The sequence below is a fragment of the Penicillium canariense genome (assembly GCF_028826845.1).
Source record: "Penicillium canariense strain IBT 26290 chromosome Unknown utg000006l_segment0_segment0, whole genome shotgun sequence".
Lineage (NCBI taxonomy): Eukaryota > Fungi > Ascomycota > Eurotiomycetes > Eurotiales > Aspergillaceae > Penicillium > Penicillium canariense.
The window spans coordinates 2,459,052-2,483,267 of record NW_026622733.1 but is presented as its reverse complement, the minus strand read 5'-3'; the positions used below and the strand labels follow the sequence as shown (position 1 = coordinate 2,483,267).

Here is a 24,216-nt window from a genome sequence, read left to right as displayed (position 1 = left end):
ATTTGCGGGCTATGTATCGACTATGTAAATTTTGTGGAAAGGCAATTTCCTTTATCGAGCTCAACTGGAGGAGCCATTTGATCCGCCTGGTTTGGACTTCATGCCATTCTGTTCTGCGCTCACATCTGCTCCGCTTCTTGCAACACCTCTGTCTCTAGGTTGGTTGAAGATTCCTGATTGATTGGGTTATAAGGGATGCAGGGAATCAGTGTCTAATATTGTGCGCATAGTTATTCTTCTCCCACCTTGTCAAAGATGACTATCAGGGAGATCCCCTTTGGTATCCGCAAGCCATGCGGAACAGAGACCGAATCCGACAAACAACCGGAAAATGCGAAGACGGTCGAGATCGTGACAGATGGAGCTCCTTTGGCGATGGAATTTTGGAGAAATACTTTAGCTGGATGTGAATGCGCGCCATACCCGACCTTACCACCGTTTGTTGATCAGCCGGTCGCGGACAAAGTCGTCGAGTACCAGTTCTCGGAACCCTTAATGGCCGTGAATGGTATCTCTACAGCGACGCTAGTGCGTGCAGCATGGAGCCTGATCACCGCTTCTATGACTGACTCAAATGACATCGTGTTCGGCGCAACATCATCAAGCGGTAACACAACAACGCCCGTGCGTGTGATGATTGATCGCAATCAAAATGTTCAGGACTATCTGGAAGAAGCCGAAAAACAAGCGACGGAGAGTATTCCCTTTGGGGAAGTCGGATTGGACCGGATTTCGAAGGCGTCTCCAGACTGTCAAAAGGCTTGTCTGTTCCAGACGGTTCTTATCCAGTCTCAGGAGGTGGACCTCTTGGAACAATTCAGCAAATATGGCCTTACCATCCAAATTCATCCTGCTGGGGCCCATGTTCACTCCAGAGCCGCCTTTGATACGCGGGTGATCGAACCTGCACTTGTGTTCAAGCTACTTCACCGACTCGAATTTGTCACACAGCAGCTCAGCAGTGCAAACTCGGACTTAGCGCTGTCAGATCTGGAGATTCTACCCCCACTGGACCTGAACCAGATACGGGAATGGAACAGCGCTGTTCCACCAGTCATTGAGCGATGTATCCATGATATCGTCCTGGAAAGGGTGCAGGCTAAGCCTGAATCACAGGCTGTTTGCGCATGGGATGGCGAGTTAACATATCGCGAGCTCGACAGTCTTTCAACCCAGATCGCATGGCACCTCGTTGGACTCGGTGTTAGGCCCGAAAAGGTCGTACCATTATGTTTCGAGAAGTCAATGTGGACTGTTGTGGCAATGCTGTCTGTTCTCAAGGCCGGTGGGACTTTTGTTCTTCTCGACCCTGGACTGCCCGAAGGTCGCGTTCAGAGTATCTGCGAAAAGGTGCAAGCGGAGACTGCCATCACCTCCCCAACTTGCCAAAACCGGCTGTCTCCCTTCGTGCATCATGCAGTCGTTCTCTCCAACCACACAATTGGGTCTCTGAAGTCACAAATTCATGAAACGTCGCTAGAGATGCCCAAAGCCATTCCGAGCAACTCTGCCTATATCATTTTCACGTCGGGAAGCACTGGAGAGCCGAAGGGCTGTGTCATCGAGCACCGATCTTACTGCTCGGCAGCTTTTGGCCATGGAAGGATATTGGGCATGACCAGCGAAGTGCGCGCCCTACAATTCGGCTCCTACAACTTTGCCGGGGCCATCATGGAGATGGTCATGACACTCATTTACGGAGGTTGCATCTGTATTCCATCTGACGAGGACCGCAGCGTCAACCTGGCACGAGCAATCACTAGGTTGAACGCGAACTGGGCCTTCTTGACAGCTACGGTACTGGCTCTCCTTCGCCCAGAGGATGTGCCGTCTCTGCAAACCATTTGTGTTGGTGGTGAGCCCATCCGGAGCTCTCAGATTCGCGAATGGGCCACCAAGGTCCAGTTGCGGCAGACATATGGCAGTGCAGAGACCGCGGCTGTTGTCTCATCGGCTGGGTTGGATGCATCCTCAGTCGTGACCAGCGTCGGAAAGGCGACCACATCCAGGTGTTGGCTTACCAGCCCAACGAACATCAACCAGCTGGTCCCTATTGGAGCGCCTGGTGAGGTCATTTTCGAAGGACCAGTGATCGGACGACACTATATTGGCAACCCAGAAAAAACCTCCGAGGCCTTCATCAAGGTGCCGTCCTGGAGACCAGCTCTCGGTCCTATTGCAGCTTCCTCGCGGTTCTACCGAACCGGTGACCTTGCATCGTATAGAAGCGATGGCTCGATTGAACTCCTAGGAAGAAAGGACACCCAGGTCAAACTTCGAGGCCAGCGGATCGAGCTTGGTGAAATCGAACACCAAGCACGACTATCTTCGCCAGAGCTGAAGGAAGTCGCTGTTGAGCTTACTGTTCTCGGCGGCAGCGGCCCAAAATTGATTGGCTTCTTGGTACTCAAGGGCAATCAAGCACAGCCAAGTGAGGGTGGCTTGGTTCTTGATACACAGACCAAGAATGTTCTTCAGACTGCGAGAAGCCACCTCGAAAGAGTTTTGCCGCATTATATGGTTCCTTCGGTGCTTCTACCCATCCCAAGCCTTCCGCTCACAGCATCTGGGAAGACAGACCGAAGAATTCTGCGACAGATGGGTTCGTCACTCACCGCAGAACAGATTCAGGCACTGCAGCCCAGAGCGGAGGGTGAAAAGCGACAGCCAAGCACACAAACCGAAAAGCAGCTGCAGAAAATTTGGTCGGAGGTGCTCAAAATCGACCCGGCCACCATTGGCCTTGACGACGGTTTCTTCCAGCTTGGTGGAGACTCTGTTAGCGCCATGAAGGTCGTCAGTCAAGCTCGCACATTCAGGATCAACCTCAAGGTCGCGGACATTTTCCGCCAGGACACTCTTGTGGAGTTGGCTGAGCAGCAATCATCGAACGCGGAAGATTCATCTGAGAAGCTTGACTCGGTTGTTCTTTTAGAACCATCAGTCAAACCCATCCTGCTTGAGGAGATTGACGCGATGAATATCGGAGTCCGTTCGGAAGATGTTGTCGAACTCTACCCTCTGACCGGCGTTCAAGAGACGCTAGTGGCTGCTGGTGTCATCTTTGGACAGATGGCCGACTACTTCTATCTTGATCTCGATGCAGATCTGAGCGTGTCCGACTTAGAAAGTGGGTGTATGAGGACTCTTGAGAAGTTTCCTATTCTCCGCGCATGCTTCCCGCAGCTGCAAGGCAAGTTCTGGCAAGTCGTCCCTCGTCAACTAAATCAGCCCTTTAGCGTCCATGATGTCTCAGGGGATCTAGAGGAATGCTTCCGGGCCTTTTGTCTCAAGGACGTGAAGACAATTGCCCCGACTCAGTCACCTGCTGCCTTCATTGTTTTCAAGCATGACCACGGTATGCGCTTGACTCTTCGTATGTCCCATGCGCAATATGACGCGTTCAGTGCGCCTCTTCTTCTTCAGTCGATTTTTGATGGCAATCAAGGGGAGATCCCCGCGAAGCCAGCCTTCTCCACATTCCTGACATATGGTGCCCAGCGACGTACCCAATCAATTGCCTACTGGAGTCAATTGCTTCAAGGGTCACGTCTCACTTCGATTGGGCCCCATGTTAAACCAAGCACTCCGCCGAATCCCATGCCGGAGCCCATTTTTGCCGGAGGTCAGGCGCGTCTGCCGCATCGTACCGGCAAAATTACTCATGCAACCTTGGTTAGAGCCGCATGGGCTGTGCTGCTCTTGCGGATGACCGGTGAAACCGATGTCATCTACGGCCAGGTGGTCGCTGGACGTAACGCCGCGATTCCAGCCGTGGAGAAGATCGTGGGATGTTGTCTCAATATACTACCTGAACGTGTCGATTTCTCGACGGTGAAAACTGTCGCAGAGCTGGTAAACGCAGTGCAAGATCAGTACCTGGCAATGGGTGATGCGGATTCACTCGACTTCAAGGACCTTGTCGAGCATTGTACCGCATGGCCGGCGGGGTCGAACTTTGACACAGTCCTCCACCATCGAAACGTCGATGAAGAACCTGCGATCCAGACCCCAGCGGGCATCTCACGGATGCATATTTTTAAGAACCCGCTCACGTCGCCATTCATTTTCATTGTATCGGTCTCACGAGGTGAGAATATTGGCTTCGACTTTTGGGCCAACACCCATATCATCACCCAAGAGACAGCGACGACGACGGTGAACAATTTGATTGCCATCACTGAGAAGCTGGTTAGTGGCCTGCATATGCCTTTGTCGGAATGGATCGAAGACATCAAGTCGTTGGTATAATCACCGGAAGGTTTCGAATATACGTGTATCCCTCGCTTAATGTGGATAGAGTTGGTGCGAAATAGAGAATTACTAGCTCGTTAGCAGAATTTCATTAAATTTAGAACTCAATCATATTTTTTTTGATCAAGCCTGCGAAGCTGAACTTCGATGAAAATAAGTTCCTTCATATGATACGACCTTCGACCTACCTATCGTGTTATTTTTCCTTGGTCAAGCTGACCCTATCTAGCGTTGACGTTTCCACCCAAGGCTAATACGAGCGGTATTCAGCGCCGCTGGGGGCTAGATCCCGACCGAGCGGATTTAGACGCTTCGGTTTTAGCTCGCGCCCAAGTTCGAGACTATTTCGCTTCAGCTTGCTCTAATTCCCCTCGGCTGCAATTTCCTACTCGACATGAAATCCGCACAGATTTCACTACCAACCCTCCAGCTGCCGAATAGTAGCATCCCTACAAAATAAATAATTCTACTCTGCAAGGTCATTATATTTCTGGAAGCTACCAAAATTCTGCGATACATTTATGTAAGATTTCTAGGCTCCGCCAGCCACATCAGTTCTTCATGAGAACTCAGCCTGTCACTGACGACACGGGCGTATACCATACGGGCTCACTGCATGACACGTACGCCTTGTGTTCCGCTGCAGCCAATAAGATCCCTAGGCACTCCCCCTAAGATATTCCGAATCATCTAGGAACCCGTCGGATAGTGCGCATGGTCGGGCCAAATCTGAACAAATACCGGCGTTCCCGTATCTCGACTGGTACTTGTCTGGTTACTGATTGTCCCGAATTGTGTGGCGGGGCTGTCGGGATCTGTTGCCCGAGCAAGATAAACACAAACGTGCCCACGGATTTCGCCGTGAGGAATCCATGCGAGATAGAAGACCACGAGTGGTATAAAGTCTAGGGCCGCTGTCCAAAAAAATGATCCAGTTTAATCCAAAATATTATAAGCACGGCTTCTTATCTCGAGCTCACAATGATTTCAAAGATAGCGACTCCTATCCGACCGAATCTACTACAGGTCTATCTTGCGTGGGTCGATGCTTGGCTTCTGTCTTCAAATGAGCTAGGCTCGTCGCCTGCTAAGGCTCTTCTCAGTCTTGAGCAGTTGTCGAGTCTGTTTGAAGAAGAGAACCTATATCGACTCATGAATCACAACCAACTCATGGAAGCAGTTGACTCCTTTAAAAACCAAGTCGAGAACGGACGAATCATGCTGGGTGGTGTGAGCGCTCCTTCATGCCCAGAAACGAACCTTTTTTCGCAGAGTTACAATCCCCAGACCAACTGCAACTGCGACAAACTCGAGGTCACATTGAAGAATGGCACTTTTCCTGCCACGTCAACGGAATCTGGCTGTGGCGCAATTCACGGAATGATGCAAGCTATGGATACAGTTATTAGACACCAAGACGAATGGAACGCCAACAGTCTGTTCACCACAAGAAAACTGAACTGCGCTGTCAATGAATTGAGACTGGCAAATACGGACATTCAGCCGACACCAAACACCTGCCGCGGTCCAAAAACAGCAAACCTCATTCCTACTATCCAAGCTCCAGACCGACGACCAAACCCTGGAGTTGACGGCAACTCAAAAATTGGCAACCAGCTCTATCCGACCGCCGAGCAGCTAAAAATTAGCACTGATGCAAAATATTACGGTGTCATCGCCTGCGGTGCGGGCCTCTGTGATGAAGGTCTAGCCCGCGCTATTGCCGACTCTTGCAACGATATTTTGATTGGCGACTACTGCGAAGCCGCCGATGCTAAGGGACTGAAGCTATTTCAACAAGTTGGGGCTGCAGCCATGGCATTCCTGAAACTCTGCAATCTCGCCCGGCGCGTGTCGGATTGGCAATTTGAAAACCTCGCCGCATACACGATTCAATGCCGTGTCCTTGGCTATTTCCGGGACCACTCCCGGCCATATCTGCCCGATGGGATCTATGGAAGCCGCATGACAGGATTGAATGTTCACCGCCACATCGACGTTGCAGCATTCCATGGCGTCATGACTGCCTCGCTGTCGACCGGTCAGGAGTTGACGGAGAAGCAATTCATGGACGTCGTTGACGCGTGCGTTTACATTAACGATTTTGTGGATTTCCGCGGCGATATACTGCGCAAACAGCGCGAGAACGTTATTCTACGCGGAATCCGAGGAAATTTGTGCGAGTATCTTAACCGCATGATTGAGCAGTGTCTCGAATCCGCTATCGAAGTGATTGAGGCTTCTGAGCTTGGCGCCTTAGTGGTCATGGGGTATTGCAATTGGGCTATCATGGGATCCCACCATAAAGTATACGAGCAGCTTCAGGGGGTCAGGAGCGTGAAGGAATACAGTTCGTGCACCTACAAGTCTGAAAACAACACGACTAGATACGCTCGATTGGTGCAGGCACTCAGACCATATGGAACACTGGGCAGCGATGGACCCCGAGTTACAAAGAAACGAGTCGAAATGGACAAGACATACAGTGTCTGTCGATTAAATCCAGAAGCTCACCTGCCTTGGCTTGCCGATGCAACTCGAAGCTTCTTGGATCCTGCAGTTCTAAGACAACTTGTCGACGTGGTGCATTATGAGTGGTGTGGTGATGTGGGCGCAGTTGATTATTGTCCTTAGATATCCCCTGAGCGTTTGTCTGTCGTTTTGTTATCTCGATTTTTAGATCGTCATTATTATATTCATGTCTTGTTTCCGCCACTTGCTATGGATCGTATCTTCGTGGAATTTCAGTGGCTACGGTTTGCCTCGTCACACCAAGGAGGAGGGAAACACACACAGCAGTTTGAAGTCGGAGTCGAACAGTATAGGTAAAATTTCGGTCTCCGAGGCCATGGAAGCTGTCGCGCAGAAAGCCACCATGATAGTTTCTCAGCCACTCAGAGACGAATGTCTTGCCTCTTTCACAGCGTACCCACACGCATTGCAACATCTTCGGTTCCCCGTTCCCCTTTAGGGAGTCCACGCTGATCCTTCTTGGCTCCATCACAACCCCAGACCGAGATTCCAAGATTCCCCTCCCATTGGTCTGGACTAACCGAGATCAGGACCACGATCGAGGTCTGCAGGTTCGTTGGCCTGAGGTATGACTGCGCTTTGCTCTTCAAAGACTTTAGGAGATCAGCTAAGTGGCCATCTTGCTGAACGGGTATCCAGAGGAAATTAGGCTGCGAGCCTTCCTGCCGCGGATGACGTGAGTCCATGCAACGAAGATATCGAATCTGAGGAAGGAAAGAAATGAGAGAGAGAGAAAGGGGTGAGCTCTCGGATTTAGTCCACACGCCGCCGGAACCTTCCTTGTTACAATACCCCTCGCCAAAGATGCGCTTAGCCCCGAAGCGTAGGTTTATCATCCTCAGGGTGGGCAAATTGAGAGCAGCAGGCTAGTTGCTCACCTCTAATTGAGCTCTCTGAGAAAAGAACTGACAAAAGTCTCACAGACAGGCGAAGGGATGACTGATGAGACTAGTGCGGCTGGGGTGACCCACTAGACGAGCCAACTTTGCTCCACCTTGTTCTTTCCCTTCTTTCTACCCCGGGTTTCGCACGCAACGGCGTTTTTCGCGACATGGACAAGCCAGTTGCCCCTGTAATCCCCGATGGAAGGATCTCCGGCTCCTTCAATAGTACTGCGCCGCTATTCGAAGAAGAGGCTTTCCTGTCGCCAGGCACGTTTTCAAGCGCGGACGAATACGCCGCAAACCCTCGGTTTCTAGAATTACAAGAGGAACTTCGTTGTGTGCTTTTCTCAGCAGTCGCTAGCCTTGATCCTGGCACATACACCTCTCCAGAACCCTCAGAGCCGCTTGAGGGGCCTGCGTCAAGAGCACCGCGACCGAATTTGGATTTTACAAGGGTGTCTATCCCCAAAATCCGACTCATTTACTACCTCAAGAACTGGATTACTGAGTGCGCACCTTATCTCGATAAATTTGACGAGTCGCGCCACTTTGGCGTTCACATTCCGATTCTCGCCCAGCGATCTCCCGCGTTATTCTACGCCATCCTTGCATTCTCCGCCCGACAGACTGAGCGCAAGGCCTGCCTGGACAAGGCTTACGACAGCCTGGAGCTCTACCAAGAATCTATTCGGTTGCTAGCACCGTGCCTTCAAGCCAAAGACCCGAATGTCTTGGTGACAGTATGCATTCTGGCAGTGATGGAACTGATGTCTGTCAGCCCGCGCGATTGGCGCCGCCATGTCGAGGGATGCGCGGCTCTTTTTGACTCCTTCAATGTGAATGGTCTGTCTGGTGGTCACTTGCAGGCCGTTTTCTGGTGCTATGCACGCATGGAACTTTGCGGGGCGATAATATCTAACGGCGCAGAGAGCACCGTGCTTCCACTGGAGAAATGGGTTCCTGCTTTACCTGACGCGACGGGCCCTAATGAGAGAGAAGTCCTCATTCGAGACATGTTCTATCAAAAAGGGTGTGCCTCTCCGGACATGCATGCAAACTGGGCGGTATATCTCTGTGCAAAGACGTGTGATCTCGCTTGCCGACAAACAAGACACTTGGAGCTGGGCGAGACGGTCGAAGATACACGCCCGTTCGCGGACCAGTGGACTTACCTCTGGGAAGAGCTACAGTTCTGGCTTGAGCAACGGCCCCCAGCCATGCTACCCATTAAGACCACAGGCATCGGTGGCGGCCAAATATTCCCAGAAATTCTCTTCGCACACTGGGCCGCCATCTCAGGAAACCAATTATACCATGCAGCTTGCATAATGATGCTCGACACGAAGCCTCCCGAGAAGATTCTGACCCCAGCAAAGCCACAGTTCTCGTCCGTGTGGCACGCGCGCCGAGTGTGCGGCATTTCGCTTACAAACCCCCACAGCGGAAACCTGATTAATGCGATCCAGCCGTTGTACATTGCGGGGAAACTTCTCAGCCACCACAGTGAGCATATTGAGGTGGCAAAACTGTTCAAAATTGTCGAGGAAACGACTGGGTGGGGCGCATTGTGGAGGCTTAAGGATCTTGAGCGGGCTTGGGGGTATGAGCCGGGAGAGATTTTATCAGCGATCTGAGACATTCAGAAGCCTGGAGTTTAAGGTTTGAAGGATTTATAGTGGCGTGCGACCGTTGCCCAAATTTTGTGCAATTGAACTTCTACGTGACGGCGAAGGCCCGCTTTGTCAGGGCGACCCACGATTACCTAGTTTGCTCCCTGCCACTGCAAAAACTTAAGATGGAGGCTATGAGTACTGTGTATAATCCATATTGTATCATAATATGGTGTCCACCCGGATTATCTATAACTCTATGGGCTACATCTGAATGCCAAAAAAAAAATGGGTTGCAAGAGAATCATGACAGGTTCAGGGCCAACATTTATGCGAGGTCCGCGCAGGTCTTGGGGTGCATCAACGAATGCTTGATTCGCTGGGTCAGCCTGTCGGCATCAACCTCGAAAATGTAGTTCACCTGGCGAATACCGAGAGGGGCAAGGGCCTTCTGGTAAACATGGATGTTGCCGTAGTTGGGGCTGCCATATGAGGTGTCCACGTCGAGGTAAACTAGTGCAGCAAAGTTGTCAGTAAATTCAAACCGACATACACAGTATTTAGATCTTATCAGAAGTCTGATTGGTGGCAATGGTGGGATCGACCATTAGAGCCGCGGCGGTCTCATCCCAGAAGGGGAAAGAGAGGTCGTAATACTTGGAAAAGAGCTCCGCGTAGGGGTTCTTGGCGGTCTTGACTTCGTCGACAAACTGCTGACTGGGGAACACCTGGTTGGCGACATTACCGGCGATAGTGATGCTGGGGAAGTCTGCAGTCAGTGCAATCTTGGAGGCTTCTGGGTCAATCATCAGGTTAATCTATAGATTCATGTTAGCATGCAGAAAGAAAACCCATGTCATGAGACACTTACGTCAGACTGGTAATCAGCCAGCATAATGCTACCAGTAGCCTGGAGCATGTTCAAGTCAACGTATCCGCCCATGATTACAAGCTGCTTAGCAAGCGACGCAAACTCCGGATCCATGCGAACAGCCAATGCAATGTTGGTCAGGGCACCGGCCGAGTAGATGGACACTTGACCAGGGTACTTGTGTACCATTTCGACCATGAAGTTTGCAGCCGAGGTAGAGTTGTTTGGCTTGCCCTTGGGATAACCCTCCCTGAAAGCCGCCTTCACAAAGCGGTTGGGGTTTCCCGAGGTAGGGTCATTACCCTCAGCTTCGGCGGTTTTGTTCTCCGGCGCAAATGCGCCCTCCCAGGGTAGCTTTCCGTGGATAGTCTCCCATGCTTGAAAGCGCTCAGGGGTATTAATCAATGGCCAGGTCGCGCCGGCATAGACGGGGATGCAGCTCAAATTACCAGCCTCGAGAGTAGCGACGGCATGCAACGCTCCTTGTCGCTGCCAACTATTGGCGGTATCTAGGAAGTAGTGAAATGGTTAGTACAATAAATTAAGATCCAGTTGAGAGCACACTTACCGGAGGCCAGACCTAGAATATCCACATCACCATCCAGGGCGATCAGATAAGGCACGAATCCTGCCGTATACCAATCGTTGTCCATGATGGCATAATGCTTATCTGCACGCGCGTGGGGGGCCGCAATGGCCCCAGCAGCGAGGACAAGCAATGAGAAACAAGCCGTCCAATGCATTGTATTGTTTTCTTTTCGTTCCAATGAGCCCAAGCTGATGGACTGCGATTGACACAATGCCTAACAAACAACGCTATTGATCATTACCCTTTGCAACCCCCGTTCCCTCGCCGGAACTTTTATATCTCCTCTAAATATGTTGCCTGCATATCATTTCATCGGCCATTACCGACTTCTGCCCGACAAATGGATTTCATGACATCAAAAATCCGTTTGATCGCCTTCCACACACTCCAGCAACTCCACGATCTCCCCGCATCGACTTAGCCGAAAGAGCAAGACGCTGCCTCTGCTTTCCCAAAGCAGACTATCAGACGATGGCACACTCCACACTCTGCACGAGCTAGTCTCACCCCTGGAATAAAGGTGCTCACAAATCGCCGCCATTGGCCCAATTCCAGGGAGGCCGGACAGGGTCCGTGGGAATGCAGTGGGCGCTCAGCCAAAGAGGCGTCCTTCGCTAACCGAGCGGGCCCACCCGATCCCGAGTCCTTATCTAAATCTTGCCGAAAGAGGCCATCATAGCCTACGACCGGCTGCTTATAGTTTAGCCTCCATCCTCCACGCTTTGTTTTGCCTCCGCGTTTTTGCGTTTTCCCGGGGGCCACGCGACTTTTCTCGGGAGACCGAGACCGGGGTATGCTGTTTAGAGTTTTTTGGGGTGGTATGAGCAGACAACTGTCGACGCAAAGGAAAAAATATAATATGGACTCCACTCCCTCATGCTCTCGTCGATTGATTGAAGACCCTCCCTGAATAACTTGGCTCTTCTATGCGAAGAGTTGTTTCGTCTTGCCTGTGTTGAAGAAGAGTGTTTGCGGCCCGAATTTTTTGTTACACGATGGTCGACCGAACTTCTGTAGATGTGGAGGCTACTCCGCGCCTCCAGATCGCAAAGAAGTCTATGTGGGAGTCGATCTTCGAGAACCCGAAAGTGCTCTTCATTGCGTTCTTCGCATCGTAAGTACTATCCCCTACGTGATCGGGGAAAAGGTGTCGGGGTGCTAATCTCGGGATACAGCCTTGGAGGGTTTGAATATGGATACCAGCAAGGTGTGCTCGGCCAGTCTTTGGTCATGACGCGCTTCACAGAGAACTTCCCGACCGTGGTGGCATCTTCAACAGCTACCGGCTGGCTTACTTCGATTCTGCAAGTCGGAGGTATTGTTGGCTCCCTTGCGGCTGGTGTTCTGGGTGAGATCATCTCCCGTAAATATACCATGTTCATCGCCTGCTGCTGGGTCATCCTCGGTAGCTATCTTTACGTTGGTGCTACCGCCGGTAACCCGGCTTGCTTGTACGCGGGACGATTCTTCACCGGTATTGGTGTTGGTTTGTTCAGCGGCGTCGGTCCCTTGTACAATGCTGAACTTGCTGCTCCCGAGATGCGCGGTCTGCTGGTTTCTTTCTACCAGTTTGCAACGATCCTCGGCATCATGATCTCATTTTGGGTCGGCTATGGGAGCAACTACATTGGTGGGACTGGCGCGGCCCAGTCCGATCTTGCCTGGCGCCTGCCTTCTATCATCCAGGGTATTCCCGCTGCTTGCTTAGCCTGTGGTATTTGGTTCATGCCCTTTTCTCCGCGCTGGCTAGTTAAAAAGGGTCGCGATGAGGAAGCTCAAGCTACCCTAGCCTGGATGCGCAAGCTCCCTGTCGAGCACGAGCTTGTTCAGGTCGAGTATCTGGAGATCAAGGCCGAGGCTGTGTTTGAGGAGCGCGCGTTCGCCAAAGCGGCGCCTAAGCTGGCTGAGCGCGAGCGCCAGAGTGTTTTCATGAACCAGATTGCGCAGTACGCCAACTGCGTCCGCTCAATGGACAACTTCAAGCGTGTGGCTACTGCTTGGTTGATCATGTTCTTCCAGCAGTGGAGCGGTATTGATGCTAGTAAGTCCCCTCGAGCAAGCCAAGTTAATGGTGTGGAGAAGCGGTACTAAAATATTCCCTAGTAATTTACTATGCGTCCAATGTTTTCAAGAGTCTCGGTCTAACTGGTGGTACTATTGCCCTTCTGGCGACCGGTGTCACTGGCGTGGTCTTCATTATTAGCACAGTTCCCGGCATGGTAAGTTCAATAATTAATAAAGGCTCCCAGTCAGGAAACGACGCTGACCCAGCCTTTTACAGCTGGTTATTGACAAGTTTGGCCGCAAGCCAATGCTCATCGGCGGGTCTCTGGTGATGTTCTGCAGCATGGTGATTGTGGGAGCTATTGTGGCAAAATTCCAGCATGACTGGCCGTCGCATGTGGCCGCTGGTTGGACTGCTGTTGGTGAGTGTTGCTTCAAATTGGCAGATGTTTAAGAGCACGGCTAACCATGTTCGTCAGCCCTTATTTGGGTGTATATCGCCAGTTTCGGAGCTACCTGGGGTCCTTGCTCGTGGACACTTGTTTCCGAGATTTTCCCTCTGTCCATTCGTGCCAAGGGCGCCTCAATCGGCGCCTCTAGTAACTGGATCAACAACTTTGCTATTGCTTTCTTCGTGCCACCCATGCTTCAGGCGTGGGAGTGGGGTACTTACATCTTCTTTGCCGTCTTCCTTCTCGTTGGTATTTTCTGGGTGTGGTTCTTCTTGCCTGAAACCAAGAATGCCTCCCTCGAAGAGATGGACCGCGTCTTCAAAAGCAACACTGGAGAGCGTGATGCGGAACTTCTGCGGGAGGCACAGCGCGATGTTGGGTTGACCGCGTTTATTGAGCGGATGGGCGACGCCACCGGGCGTGATGTGGAGAAGAAAGAGGGTTTGCAGTATATTGAATCGCTGTAAATGCTGACATGGTTGCTATGTTGGTGATAAAATCTAGTTCCACGAAGAATGTGAATAATGCCCAGGTTACTCTGCGTACCATATTTCCTCTGTCACTTCTTTCCTCTCTTTCCTGTCGCTGGTTTTGTGAGGGCGCTCAGAGTCAGGCTCACTAGATGAATGTAAAACCGAGCTCGGCGTCACAGAGCTGCTAGGCTCCACCATGCGATGAATTACTGACAGGTATGTGAGATGGAGACATGAAAGATTATCAAAAAGGTAGACTAGAGTAGCGTGTACAAGACCATTTTATTTTACCAGCTCAATCCTCAGTTGACACCTGCTAATCAGGAAAAATCCATTGACGGTAACCTTTATCCATGGGCGGGTTTGCAGATTTTTATGTCGGATCATGGTTGATTGAATTGGTTGTTGCTTGAAAATCCATCAAGTAGCAACTACTGTATTGATAAGATTGATGTATTGAGCAGCCTGTGCAATTGCGGCCTTTCAAAACCATGGGACGACCCTGTTATATCTCATTACTACATTTCTAATTGTTATATAGACTACGAGCTGATTTCTTTTTATGCTGCGTGGGACTATTAATACAATTCATAATACCTCCGTAGTGCGACCCCCCGCTCAGGAAATATGTGATTGCAGCTTTTAGGATGCAGTCCATGAAATACGAAGCACACGCACTTTAAATCACTATACGATATTTGTGACATTGATCAATATCCCCACTTATGAGCACAACCAAGCAATGCGCGCATTGATCGCGGCAAATTTCCCTTCGGGTGGCGCCTCCACGGGGATGCACGACCGCAGAGTGCAAACATGCGGGACAAACCGCCCATGCCCTTTTCGGCCTTCCCCACTTCTCCAACCGGTTGGACTCGCCTGTCGCGTTCTCACTCCCCCCCGGCATCTGAACACTTTCGGGAGGATGGAGCCTCTGGGTTGCTTTTTAGGCCTCTCTCACTTCCCCATCCGGGGTCATGCACGCTATACTCCAGCATGCCGCGGAAACCCACCCCTGTAGCCAAGCAGAGGGTAAGGACTGGGTGTCTATCGTGTCGTAAAAGACGAAGAAAATGTGAGTGTCGCGTATGGCCAGGTGGATGTTCAGAGTTGAATAACAGCTACTCTAGGCGACGAGCAGAAGCCGCGATGCGCCAACTGCGAAGTCAAGGGCTTCACCTGCAAGTATGGCGCTGATCTGGCCTTTGTGACGCCCCGGTCGGGTCAAGCAGCGGGCGGGATGAGGCAGGTGTATAACTCCATCACGGTACGTGAGATCGACTGGCAAAGTCCCAAATGATGAATGCCGTGCTCACCTTGGCTATAGTTCGTTGACGATTCTCCTACCGCACATGCAGCGGCGAAGGAGAAATCTCAGCCGCAGAGCAATTCTTCTGCTGCAGACCCAGCGAGTAGTTTCCCGAGACCAGACATATTGAATCCTTCAAATGTCATCGGATATCGCGCTATATCCGAAAATCGCACTTGTTTTAACTTAAATGGCATTCTAACCTCTGAAGTGCCGGTGGACTTGCCTCAAGGGCCATCATTGTTACAACATGGACCCGCACTCAGACACAACCACCCTTTCAGCCAGGAGTGTTTCAATCTCCCTCTACTCGAACAGACATCTTCACGAAAAACACACCTTGCGACCAGCAACCATGAGACTGATTTATTACGACATTTCCGCTACCAAGTTGGCCCGTGGATAGATGTCGGAGACCCCGACTGTGCCCTAGGCGTTCAAGTTCTGCTTCTTTCTCGCTCCAACAGACCCTTACAAGCAGCTACACTTGCCTTATCTGCAGGACAGAGGGCACTTCTCGCATTACCTCTGCATAATGAGGATCTAAGCAGTAGCTTCCGATTTCGAAAGGAGGCTGAAGACAGTTTGGCCCTACAGCCCGAATTGATAGGACATGCTGGACAAGCCCTACTCCTCCTCCAGGAGCTCCTTCCCTCGGGACTGCAGCAGTGGAGAAATCTCCTTGCGCCGCAAATAGAGCCCTTTGGTGGCCTTGAGCACCCAGCGACTTTGGGTGAAGAACTTGGCGAAGCAATATTCTGGTTCTATTTCAGACTCGGTAGGTGTTTTCCCGCCGGTTGTTTCTCGGAGACTGTCATGGAACAGGCTAACATTTGGCTAAAAGACCTCGCGGCATCGATCGTAATATGCAAACCACCCATGATTTCCTTCCGTTCCTATATCAATCGCGACGGCTCCCCAACCCAAAAACCCCACGCTCCCCTCCAACCCCGTTCCATCAACCGAGTGTACAAACATGCGCTCTGTCTACTCGGCCACTGTTTGGCCCTGATATATGATGATACCGACGCGTCTTCCCCGCAAGCAGCGGCTTCACCGGAACTTAAGGCGTTCCCATCTTTGCGACAGTCTCACTTCCTATCGCAGTGGACCTTCCTCTGGATGGACTGCCAGAAATGGTACAACGAGCGACCGGTCAACGTGCAACAGATTGTTGATGTGCGTGGCGGCGAAGCGGACCAAATTGATCCCGATCACAACTCGTCCTTTCCCATCCTGATCTATACGACGCCAATGGCGCTGGTCGCCAATGCTGTCTACCACATCACTTCTCTCCTGCTGTTGACTCATAAGCCCCGGCTACTCAAATCACTACCAGGGCCCCGATGCTTCACCTCGCATATCTGGCATGCGCAATCGATTGCCGGCATAGCGGCGAGTAATGAGTCGCCCGAGCAATGGGATCCTATACTGGTTGCAAGTTTGTTGCTGATTGCGCGAGAGATGACACACGAGTCTCAACAAGTAGTTTTACTGGAAAGACTGGGGCAAATCACAGCCACAACGGGGATCAAATTGGAGCGGGAGACGGAGGCTCTACAGGCCGTGTGGAGAATTGCACGATTTGATGAAGAACCAGATGAGTAGGGCCTATGATGTCATTGTATCATGACTACACCCGAACACCATTTCCTTGTATCTATATACCATGTCTATATGCTCAATACATGTATTCAGTTGTCATTTATTCAATCTCATATGCAAAGGGAATGCTTTGCATTGCACCCCGGCGCTGCACGCACTTCGCAGCGGCGGCATTGGCCTTTTCCACCGCGCTCGCAATCTCGCTGTCGAATGCTTCTAGGGCTTCTCCCTTGGCGAGGAATCGCGCCAGAGCCGTTGAGAAGTATCCAACGAACGTATCGCCAGCGGCAGTGGTATCGACAACCTTGGGAACTCGCACTCCTTGCACAACACCACGGCGCCCGGTACGAGTTGAGAAATAGACGCCCTTGGCGCCCAGAGTAATCAAAACAATTTGAACATGGGCTGTTTCGTGAAATCGCGGAGCCAGCTCTTCGGGCTGCAGGTCATCTAGTTCAGTAGGCTGGCTCAGATTGGAAACAGGCAGACCGGCAATGGACCTCGACATCTGCACAGCCTCGGTCTCGTTCATAATCAACACGGCGGTATGCTTCAACGCCGCCAGAGAAATGCCCTCGGGGTAAACGGGCGCCGGGTTGAAGACTACATGCGCGCGATCACCAGATGAAACACCGCCATTGAAGTACTCGAGCAACCCCAGGGTCGTCTTCCGCGGAATCTCACCCTGCATCACGACAACGCCGGGGCTAATTGCCTGCTGCTTGACGGCAGAGATAATCTGCGCAACATCGCTCATGATCCCGGCATGATTAGCACCGGGCACGACAAGAATGCGATTCTCTCCCCCAATAGCTTCCTCGACGATAATGGTCGCCGAGCCTGTCTGCGCATCGTCAGACTCCTCGATGTTCTCCGTGACCACACCTGATTGTTCTAGCGCGGGCTTGAGGAGCGTTGAGTAGTAGACATCATCGGCTCCGACGGCTCCGATCATGCTCACTGTGACATCTTGGGTCTCTTTGGATATGAAGGAGGCGCGGCCGCAGGCAGTTGCTTGGTTTCCGCCCTTGCCGCCAGCCGTTACGGAGAGGGAGGTTGCTGTGAGGGTTTCGCCGGGGCCTGGACAACGCGGTGTGGATGTCACGAAGTCGATATTTAATGAGCCAATAACGCAGATGTGTGGTTGCGAGGGTCTGGAGATCATAATGTCTTTGATGCCCGTCATCGTGGTTGTGGTGTGACTCATGGATGGACAAATTGGCGCGCCGGATTGTCGTCCTCGAATAATTACCGATGGTCGTCGTAGGGAGCGAATGAAGAGTTGAACTGCAGGAAAATCGATTTAGGCTCGGGGCATCATATAAGTATTTAGTCCACGGTCATTTTCTTCCGTGCTCAATCCACCGTTGGGACTCGTCGGAGAACGCCGAAAAAGGCGCGAGTAGGCTACCCTCCACCAAAACAGGTTAGACCGCCGGCTAATCGCTAGATACAGTCTAGCGCATCGCATTTCAGTTTCTCGGATTGGATCCCACGGCTTGGTCTGGAATAGGTTGTCGCAGTTTCGGCGATCCTCTCAGTCAATTATAGGCATTTGCGGGGTAATTTGATTTCTGATAGCAATTTGTGGAGGCTCGCGTTGCCTGGGAATGCAGTATATATATGGAGGCCAAGACATAGTCGGGGTCTGTTAGGTACGATATTCTCGATCCACCGATCTTGTAAACGCATATTTATCATGAGTCGGTTATTTTTCATTCAGGGCCCCGGTGTAGGTATATTCTAAATCACAATCAAAAGTCCATTGTCCGAATCGGGCGCTTTGACGATTCCGATGCCTGATTATATTGATAAGAGATCTTGAAGTCCGTCACTTTCTTAATTGCATTCTTGGCCTCTGCTTTTTTCACTTCTTGGGGTTGCATCTCAACTCCATCGTTTGATACGTCATCCCGCCATATTGTGTCGTGATTTTCGGTGAGATTTCGTTCGGAACCAGAAGCATGCTCGGTACGTCGTGGAGCATTGTCACTATAAAGATATGTGCCTGGCTCGGAGGTGAATAGACGTGGGAAGAAAAATTGAAGCGGGTGTTTGAAGACAGGCAGACAGGTACAGATGATTCCGGTATTAGCTTCGACAACACTCCAGATTGTGGCGGGGATAGGGCCACCTAAGCTTCGAGTTAGTTGCGGCTTCGGCGAATATCCGCTGATATGAAGTACTTACTAGTCGGGTCCTTGTCGCTGGCTGATTGGACTAGCGTAGAAGTGCGGATGACGGTGGTTATGCAAACACTAGAATATTAGCAGTGTAACATTGGAATGCGACTGCATGGATCCCATCCAACTCACAAAGTTCCCATACTAAATACAACGAAAAGACCGATCCTCTTGTCACGCGTGAGCTTCAGCTTGCTGAGAGGATAGATGGGCAGTGCCAAGACAGACAAGTCCAGAATGAGGTTGATGATCGAGTATGACATCCACAAAGCTTCGTTGTTCGCGCATTTTGGGTGTTTGATGGTCTTGTCCCAGAAATATGCCATGGGCTTGCATTGGAAGATCGTGCTGAGGAGGTAGGAAAGGGTCCAGGCGGAGACAATGATAATGCCGCAGTAACAGATTCGACGGAAGATGGTTGTGATAAAGATGCGTAGATAGAGGCAAAGAAAGGAGATCTTGTTGACACCGATGACGACTTTGTACATGACTTGTGCGCCGAAGAACCACCTGAGCGCTCTTACTCGGTCATGCTGGCTGAGATCTTTGGAATGTTTGCCGTAGCCCCAGTGGACCGCTAATCGTAGATATCCACCAATTAGTCGAATTCAAAAAGAAGAACTTCACACATTCTTTACCCGAGCATTCGGTTATGGTAAGTATGATCGAGCATATCTTCGAGGTGTCAATATTTGAATCCTTTCCTGCATTAAGGAACAACACACCAATGATGCGAAAATCACCCAATCGTCCGAACCTAATCGGCCATTGTGGAAACGAATAGTCAATCTGGACAGAACAAAGAGGCCCGACAAAATGACCATCACAACACTGACCATCCATAATGGAAACCCTCGATTGGGAACCTCAGGGGTGCTCAGTCCAATCTCGTAGGTCATCACAACCGCCTTGGTATATGGACATTGTAGAGTGTAGATTTTGAACGTGGAGGGGGATGCAGCATTCATAAAAACGTGCAGCGCGCAGGCTCAGCCATCCTGTTTATGTTCCTAAAGCCTCATCGGATCCTTGCAGGGTGTGATTCAGCTTTTCGGGGCCAGCATGTTCGTCCACTTGGGGTCAATCAAACTCTTGGTCGGAAGGATCTTCCTGGCACCATGGCCGGCAAATGAGAATACATCATCATCGGACTACTTCGTATAGTTCGACAGGATCCGACGCGATGCTACCACAGCGAAAACTCAACTATTATAGTATGGGCCATTACAAATCGCTCGCACAGATATGATTGGAAGTAATGCCGAATGGCCCTGGATCGCAGTTCAAGCTAAACTAGGCTTCGGAGGACACCAATAGAGCTAAATCAACTCACATTAGTGCCTCACCCCGGTCGCATTGGTAGCACGAAACAGCAAGATCATCCTTCCGATGGACCCTCCAGATAACATAACACCAACCACGGCGGCGCCTCATGGCTAGCGCATCCACATCGCTCTCCAAAATACCTGGCTCTGCATGTCGATATTGGCCCCCATATTCTGGCCCCAGCCTCCCTTGCCTTCCAAATCACGATCGGCACGACCCCTGCCGGCCGAATGACCGTGCTAGGCGGAGCTTCCGGCGAACCCCTTCCTTCAATCTTAGGCATCGGTCATGAACATTGGGACAACACCATGTGGTGGCTATATCTTGTCGGTACCTCCTTAATCCCAGTTTTTGTCATTGTGTCCCGCCTAGCAAACGTTCGATAATGCCTGCATTTTGGAAGCCAATTGGCTCCCTGGTCTTGCTGGCCTCGGCATCCTTGGCGCAACAATGTACTGAGAACCCCGAGATGCATGTCGGCGCCTCGGTAAAGACGAGCAGTGGAATGGTCCAGGGTCACGTCGCGTCTCAGCAACCCGGGGTCTCTGAGTACCTAGGAATTCCCTATGCAGCCCCCCCCCTACTGGAGATCTCCGGTTTGCGGCCCCCGCGCCGTATACTGGTGGTGGGACAATTCGTGCCAGTGCCTATGTATGCTCCTATTGCTTTACTTTGGGTACCTACCGTGACTGACTGCGCTTATAGAGCGCGTGCGTTGCCTTAAGCCTTTGTTTTGGCGACTTAAAGAATGGATATCTGACATGGTGATGCTGCAGTGATTGTCCTGCTAACACGGGCTCTACGCCCAAATACCCTGGTTTTACACCACAGGCCCCACAGATCATCAAGTCGTTTACGCAGCAGCTGGGCACTTCTCAGAGCGAGGATTGTTTGTATTTGAACGTGTGGACAACCCCAACGGTGAAGGACTTAAAGCCAGTTTTATTTTGGATTCACGGCGGTCGTATGGGGTGGCCTGTCCCACCTAACGTGCATGAATGCTGACATGCACAGGCTTTACGGGCGGTGGTGCGAACAACCCGTACTACGATGGTCAGAACTTAGCGGGTGAGCACGAAGTTGTGGTTGTGACTATCAAGTTAGTTTTTCAGATCCCTGCAAAACCTCTCAACTCCTAATTGCTTGCTTCAAACTAGCTACCGACTGAACATATTCGGCTTCCCGGGTGCGCCCAACCTGCCCCAGAACGTGGGACTTTTGGATCAGCGCATGGCCGTTGAATGGGTTCACCACAACATTGCTGCATTCGGTGGTGACCCTGATCGTATCACCATCTTTGGTCAATCTGCCGGCGGTTCTTCCGTTGACTATTATTCCTATGCTTGGAAGGAGAAGCCCCTCGTGGCTGGCCTTATCTCCCACTCAGGCACGTCCATGAGCTTTGTGCCAAACACCCCCGAGCAGTCTGCTAGCTACTTCTACAATGTAGCCAAGCAACTAGGTTGTGGAGATGAGAGCAGCGATGCTGATCAAGTCGTTGGGTGTGTTCGCAAACAACCATGGAACTCGGTGGTCAAGGCCACCGCCAAGGTGCCTTTCGCGGAGACACCTGCCCTTCCCCAGTCGGTGTTCCATCCTACTGTGGATAACAAGACCGTGTTCAGTGACTATAATAAGCTGTCCGCTACCGGGAAGTTCGCTCGTCTAGTGAGAATTTCAAGTGTCATCAAGGTTGGCTTTTAAGCTGACTCATTACAGCCATACTTGGTCAATAGCAACGACTACGAAGCTGGCTACTACCGCGTTAGTGCCTACGGTGCCAACATCTCGCTCTCTAACCAGCAATGGAATATGTTTAATCTGGGATCATTCACCTGCCCCAGCGGAGCCGCCGCCAGAGACCGCGTCGCTCACGGCGTGCCCACCTGGCAATCGCGCTACTTTGGCGACTGGGATAACCTGCGCCTCTACAAAGGCAGTGGTACTTACCACGGTACCGACTTGGCTCAGCTGTTTGGAACCGCGGAGCGGATTAGTGGACTTGCAAACAGCGATCGCGAAAATGAGTTTGCGAGGTACATCGCCTCCGCCTGGGTGGCCTTTGCTTCGGATCCAGAGAAGGGATTGACTGAGTTTGGATGGCCTCGGTACAATTATCGCCGTAAGTTACAATTGCGTATTTAACTTCACGTTCTGAATTATCTAACCAGCCAATAGAGAGGACCCTTGTCGGTTTGGCCTACAACAACAGCACCAGCGCCGAGTTCCTTCGGCCAGCCGATTTCGAAGTGGGCTGCGCTGCTTTGCATGGTGATAGCACTCCGGGAAAGGGCGCTTTCTGAGAAGCATACAATAGACGGAAGAACGGTGTAAATAGTTGCTATTGTGATATGCGAAATCAGATTTACCCCTACACTCTTATACAATCATTCCCGAACCCCCCTAATTTGAATGACGCTAATTGGCTTGCGCCCGCCCATATGGGCCATGGGAAGCTCACAAGAGGGTCATCTGACCTTTTCCTTCCATCAATCAATCAATCTTTTCAAGCTAATTTTGATTACGCTTGACCTTATTCGTCTTGAATGCACACTAGGCTATACGCGTCCAGGTTGCTACAACTGACAAAGAGGTTGCTCGATGAAATCTTTGGAAATAATAATATGGGTAGCCTCAGAATACCCGGCATAAGTTAATGCTATCCTGAGTATATATAGTGAGTGTCCAATATTGTCTATCCTAGTAGCATTTAGAGGTCATTCGGAAATTCCGGGTATGGCATTGAATGAGAAAGCTAGTAATTCGCATAGCAGATAAGGGAGTGTGGAGAAATCAGTATGGTGCCTAGGACACTTGCTTAATTCATTCCTTAGATGAGGGACACGAATGAACATTAATTTTGAATTCAGTGGCGTTACCTCTAAACAAGCGACACTCGATGAATACGAGATGCGGACCATCTAGATGTTTAATTAGGCTTTTGAAATCTGAGCTCTAGATTCAGTCATGGAAAGTACATGAAGGAAATTTACATTGAGATGGTTATTACCAGATTCTCAGCAATAATGGCTCTGGGAAGCAAATAAGATGAACGAACTGTACTTAGTGGACCCTCGGTCAGCGAGAACCCTTTTTCTTGGATTATTAGATGATAGGCTTTCCGTGAAAGTCAATATACAGTGAAAGTCAATGTATTGTCAGCCATGACTTTATTAATACCCATCACATGGTAAGTTCGAGGATATTTAAACAGCCCTTTAAGACCCAGACCTGCGGCGATTGTCTATCATAAAACGCTGAAGTTCCAGTCTGTCTTGGCCACTTGACAATCAGAACAAGCAAATACTCCATATTACCTGCTACCAAACATGCGTCTTACGATTGCTCTTGGTCTGCTTGCAATGAATGATTTTGTTACTGCAGTTGGACCATGCTTTTGTTGTGATATTTCCGCTCGCGGGACCGGTGGAGGCAAGACTTTTCTTACCGGTGTTGAAAATTGTGTGGATATGAAAGGCAAGTCAATTGGAAGATGCGGAAAATATAAGTAACTAACACCGGCTATATTAGGCTGTCAACGATCCAAGTGTGATCGGTCATATATATTTTGTCCTAAGCCAAACATAGTAAGCTCTTATTTGCTTTCCATCATTCTCATATAGATCAAGCTAACGTATGAATTAGATTAACATTGATCTTCCTAATCGTGTCGACTGTAAATTTGATACTGAAAACCCGCCTGGCCCAGCTTAAATATTTCAAGATGTTATGCGATGCTTTTGTTTCTAAACATCCAAAAAGTGCGCTGAAATTCAGCGGTGTTGTGACCGGAAACTCGACACAAAAACAATGTGTATCTGTATAGTTTATCTCGAATTTGGCATCACCACCTACCTGCCTGCGACCGAACGTGCTCCTATGTCCTATTTCCTTGCACCTGGGTACTTGTTGAGGTGAACCAGGACATTGAATTCCTGTGGGCGGCCATTATGAGGGGAAACGGAGCTCCTGCGGATAATATTCATGGACAAAGCCTAACTAAGCTAGATATAACAGAGGACCAATTCAGTATTAGTAAGACCATATCCATGGTTGCACAAGTACGCCATTGTTACACATTACTTACTGGCTCTGGATGACGCCTAGACCGATTCACTGGAAAA

General features: G+C 50.5%; 9 protein-coding genes across 9 annotated transcripts; 6 read left to right on the top strand and 3 right to left on the bottom strand.

The window, feature by feature from the left end:
• Window positions 1–255: 255 nt before the first annotated feature.
• Window positions 256–4,251, top strand: N7482_008867 (nonribosomal peptide synthase; the record flags this gene model as incomplete). The annotated part of the gene is made up of 1 exon (XM_056690991.1): window positions 256–4,251. The coding sequence occupies one exon, from the start codon at window positions 256–258 to the stop codon at window positions 4,249–4,251; it is 3,996 nt and encodes a 1,331-aa protein (XP_056540756.1).
• Window positions 4,252–5,235: 984 nt separating this feature from the next.
• N7482_008866 (uncharacterized protein) lies at window positions 5,236–6,888 on the top strand (the record flags this gene model as incomplete). The annotated part of the gene is made up of 1 exon (XM_056690990.1): window positions 5,236–6,888. The coding sequence occupies one exon, from the start codon at window positions 5,236–5,238 to the stop codon at window positions 6,886–6,888; it is 1,653 nt and encodes a 550-aa protein (XP_056540755.1).
• A 949-nt stretch (window positions 6,889–7,837) lies between these two features.
• Window positions 7,838–9,304, top strand: N7482_008865 (putative C6 transcription factor; the record flags this gene model as incomplete). Its single annotated transcript, XM_056690989.1, has 1 exon — window positions 7,838–9,304. One exon carries the CDS (start codon window positions 7,838–7,840, stop codon window positions 9,302–9,304), a length of 1,467 nt encoding a protein of 488 aa, XP_056540754.1.
• A 304-nt stretch (window positions 9,305–9,608) lies between these two features.
• N7482_008864 (uncharacterized protein) lies at window positions 9,609–10,894 on the bottom strand (the record flags this gene model as incomplete). Its single annotated transcript, XM_056690988.1, has 4 exons — window positions 9,609–9,846; window positions 9,938–10,098; window positions 10,152–10,660; window positions 10,720–10,894. 4 exons carry the CDS (start codon window positions 10,892–10,894, stop codon window positions 9,609–9,611), a joined length of 1,083 nt encoding a protein of 360 aa, XP_056540753.1.
• An 841-nt stretch (window positions 10,895–11,735) lies between these two features.
• On the top strand, window positions 11,736–13,663 carry N7482_008863 (sugar porter family MFS transporter; the record flags this gene model as incomplete). The annotated part of the gene is made up of 5 exons (XM_056690987.1): window positions 11,736–11,854; window positions 11,916–12,781; window positions 12,844–12,959; window positions 13,022–13,166; window positions 13,224–13,663. 5 exons carry the CDS (start codon window positions 11,736–11,738, stop codon window positions 13,661–13,663), a joined length of 1,686 nt encoding a protein of 561 aa, XP_056540752.1.
• A 1,002-nt stretch (window positions 13,664–14,665) lies between these two features.
• On the top strand, window positions 14,666–16,586 carry N7482_008862 (uncharacterized protein; the record flags this gene model as incomplete). Its single annotated transcript, XM_056690986.1, has 4 exons — window positions 14,666–14,755; window positions 14,811–14,936; window positions 14,997–15,756; window positions 15,823–16,586. The coding sequence occupies 4 exons, from the start codon at window positions 14,666–14,668 to the stop codon at window positions 16,584–16,586; spliced, it is 1,740 nt and encodes a 579-aa protein (XP_056540751.1).
• A 97-nt stretch (window positions 16,587–16,683) lies between these two features.
• N7482_008861 (ribokinase) lies at window positions 16,684–17,769 on the bottom strand (the record flags this gene model as incomplete). The annotated part of the gene is made up of 1 exon (XM_056690985.1): window positions 16,684–17,769. One exon carries the CDS (start codon window positions 17,767–17,769, stop codon window positions 16,684–16,686), a length of 1,086 nt encoding a protein of 361 aa, XP_056540750.1.
• Window positions 17,770–18,337: 568 nt separating this feature from the next.
• N7482_008860 (uncharacterized protein) lies at window positions 18,338–19,254 on the bottom strand (the record flags this gene model as incomplete). Its single annotated transcript, XM_056690984.1, has 3 exons — window positions 18,338–18,717; window positions 18,774–18,841; window positions 18,899–19,254. The coding sequence occupies 3 exons, from the start codon at window positions 19,252–19,254 to the stop codon at window positions 18,338–18,340; spliced, it is 804 nt and encodes a 267-aa protein (XP_056540749.1).
• Window positions 19,255–20,477: 1,223 nt separating this feature from the next.
• Window positions 20,478–22,395, top strand: N7482_008859 (uncharacterized protein; the record flags this gene model as incomplete). Its single annotated transcript, XM_056690983.1, has 7 exons — window positions 20,478–20,717; window positions 20,798–20,802; window positions 20,869–21,056; window positions 21,107–21,191; window positions 21,250–21,760; window positions 21,812–22,214; window positions 22,271–22,395. 7 exons carry the CDS (start codon window positions 20,478–20,480, stop codon window positions 22,393–22,395), a joined length of 1,557 nt encoding a protein of 518 aa, XP_056540748.1.
• Window positions 22,396–24,216: the final 1,821 nt, after the last annotated feature.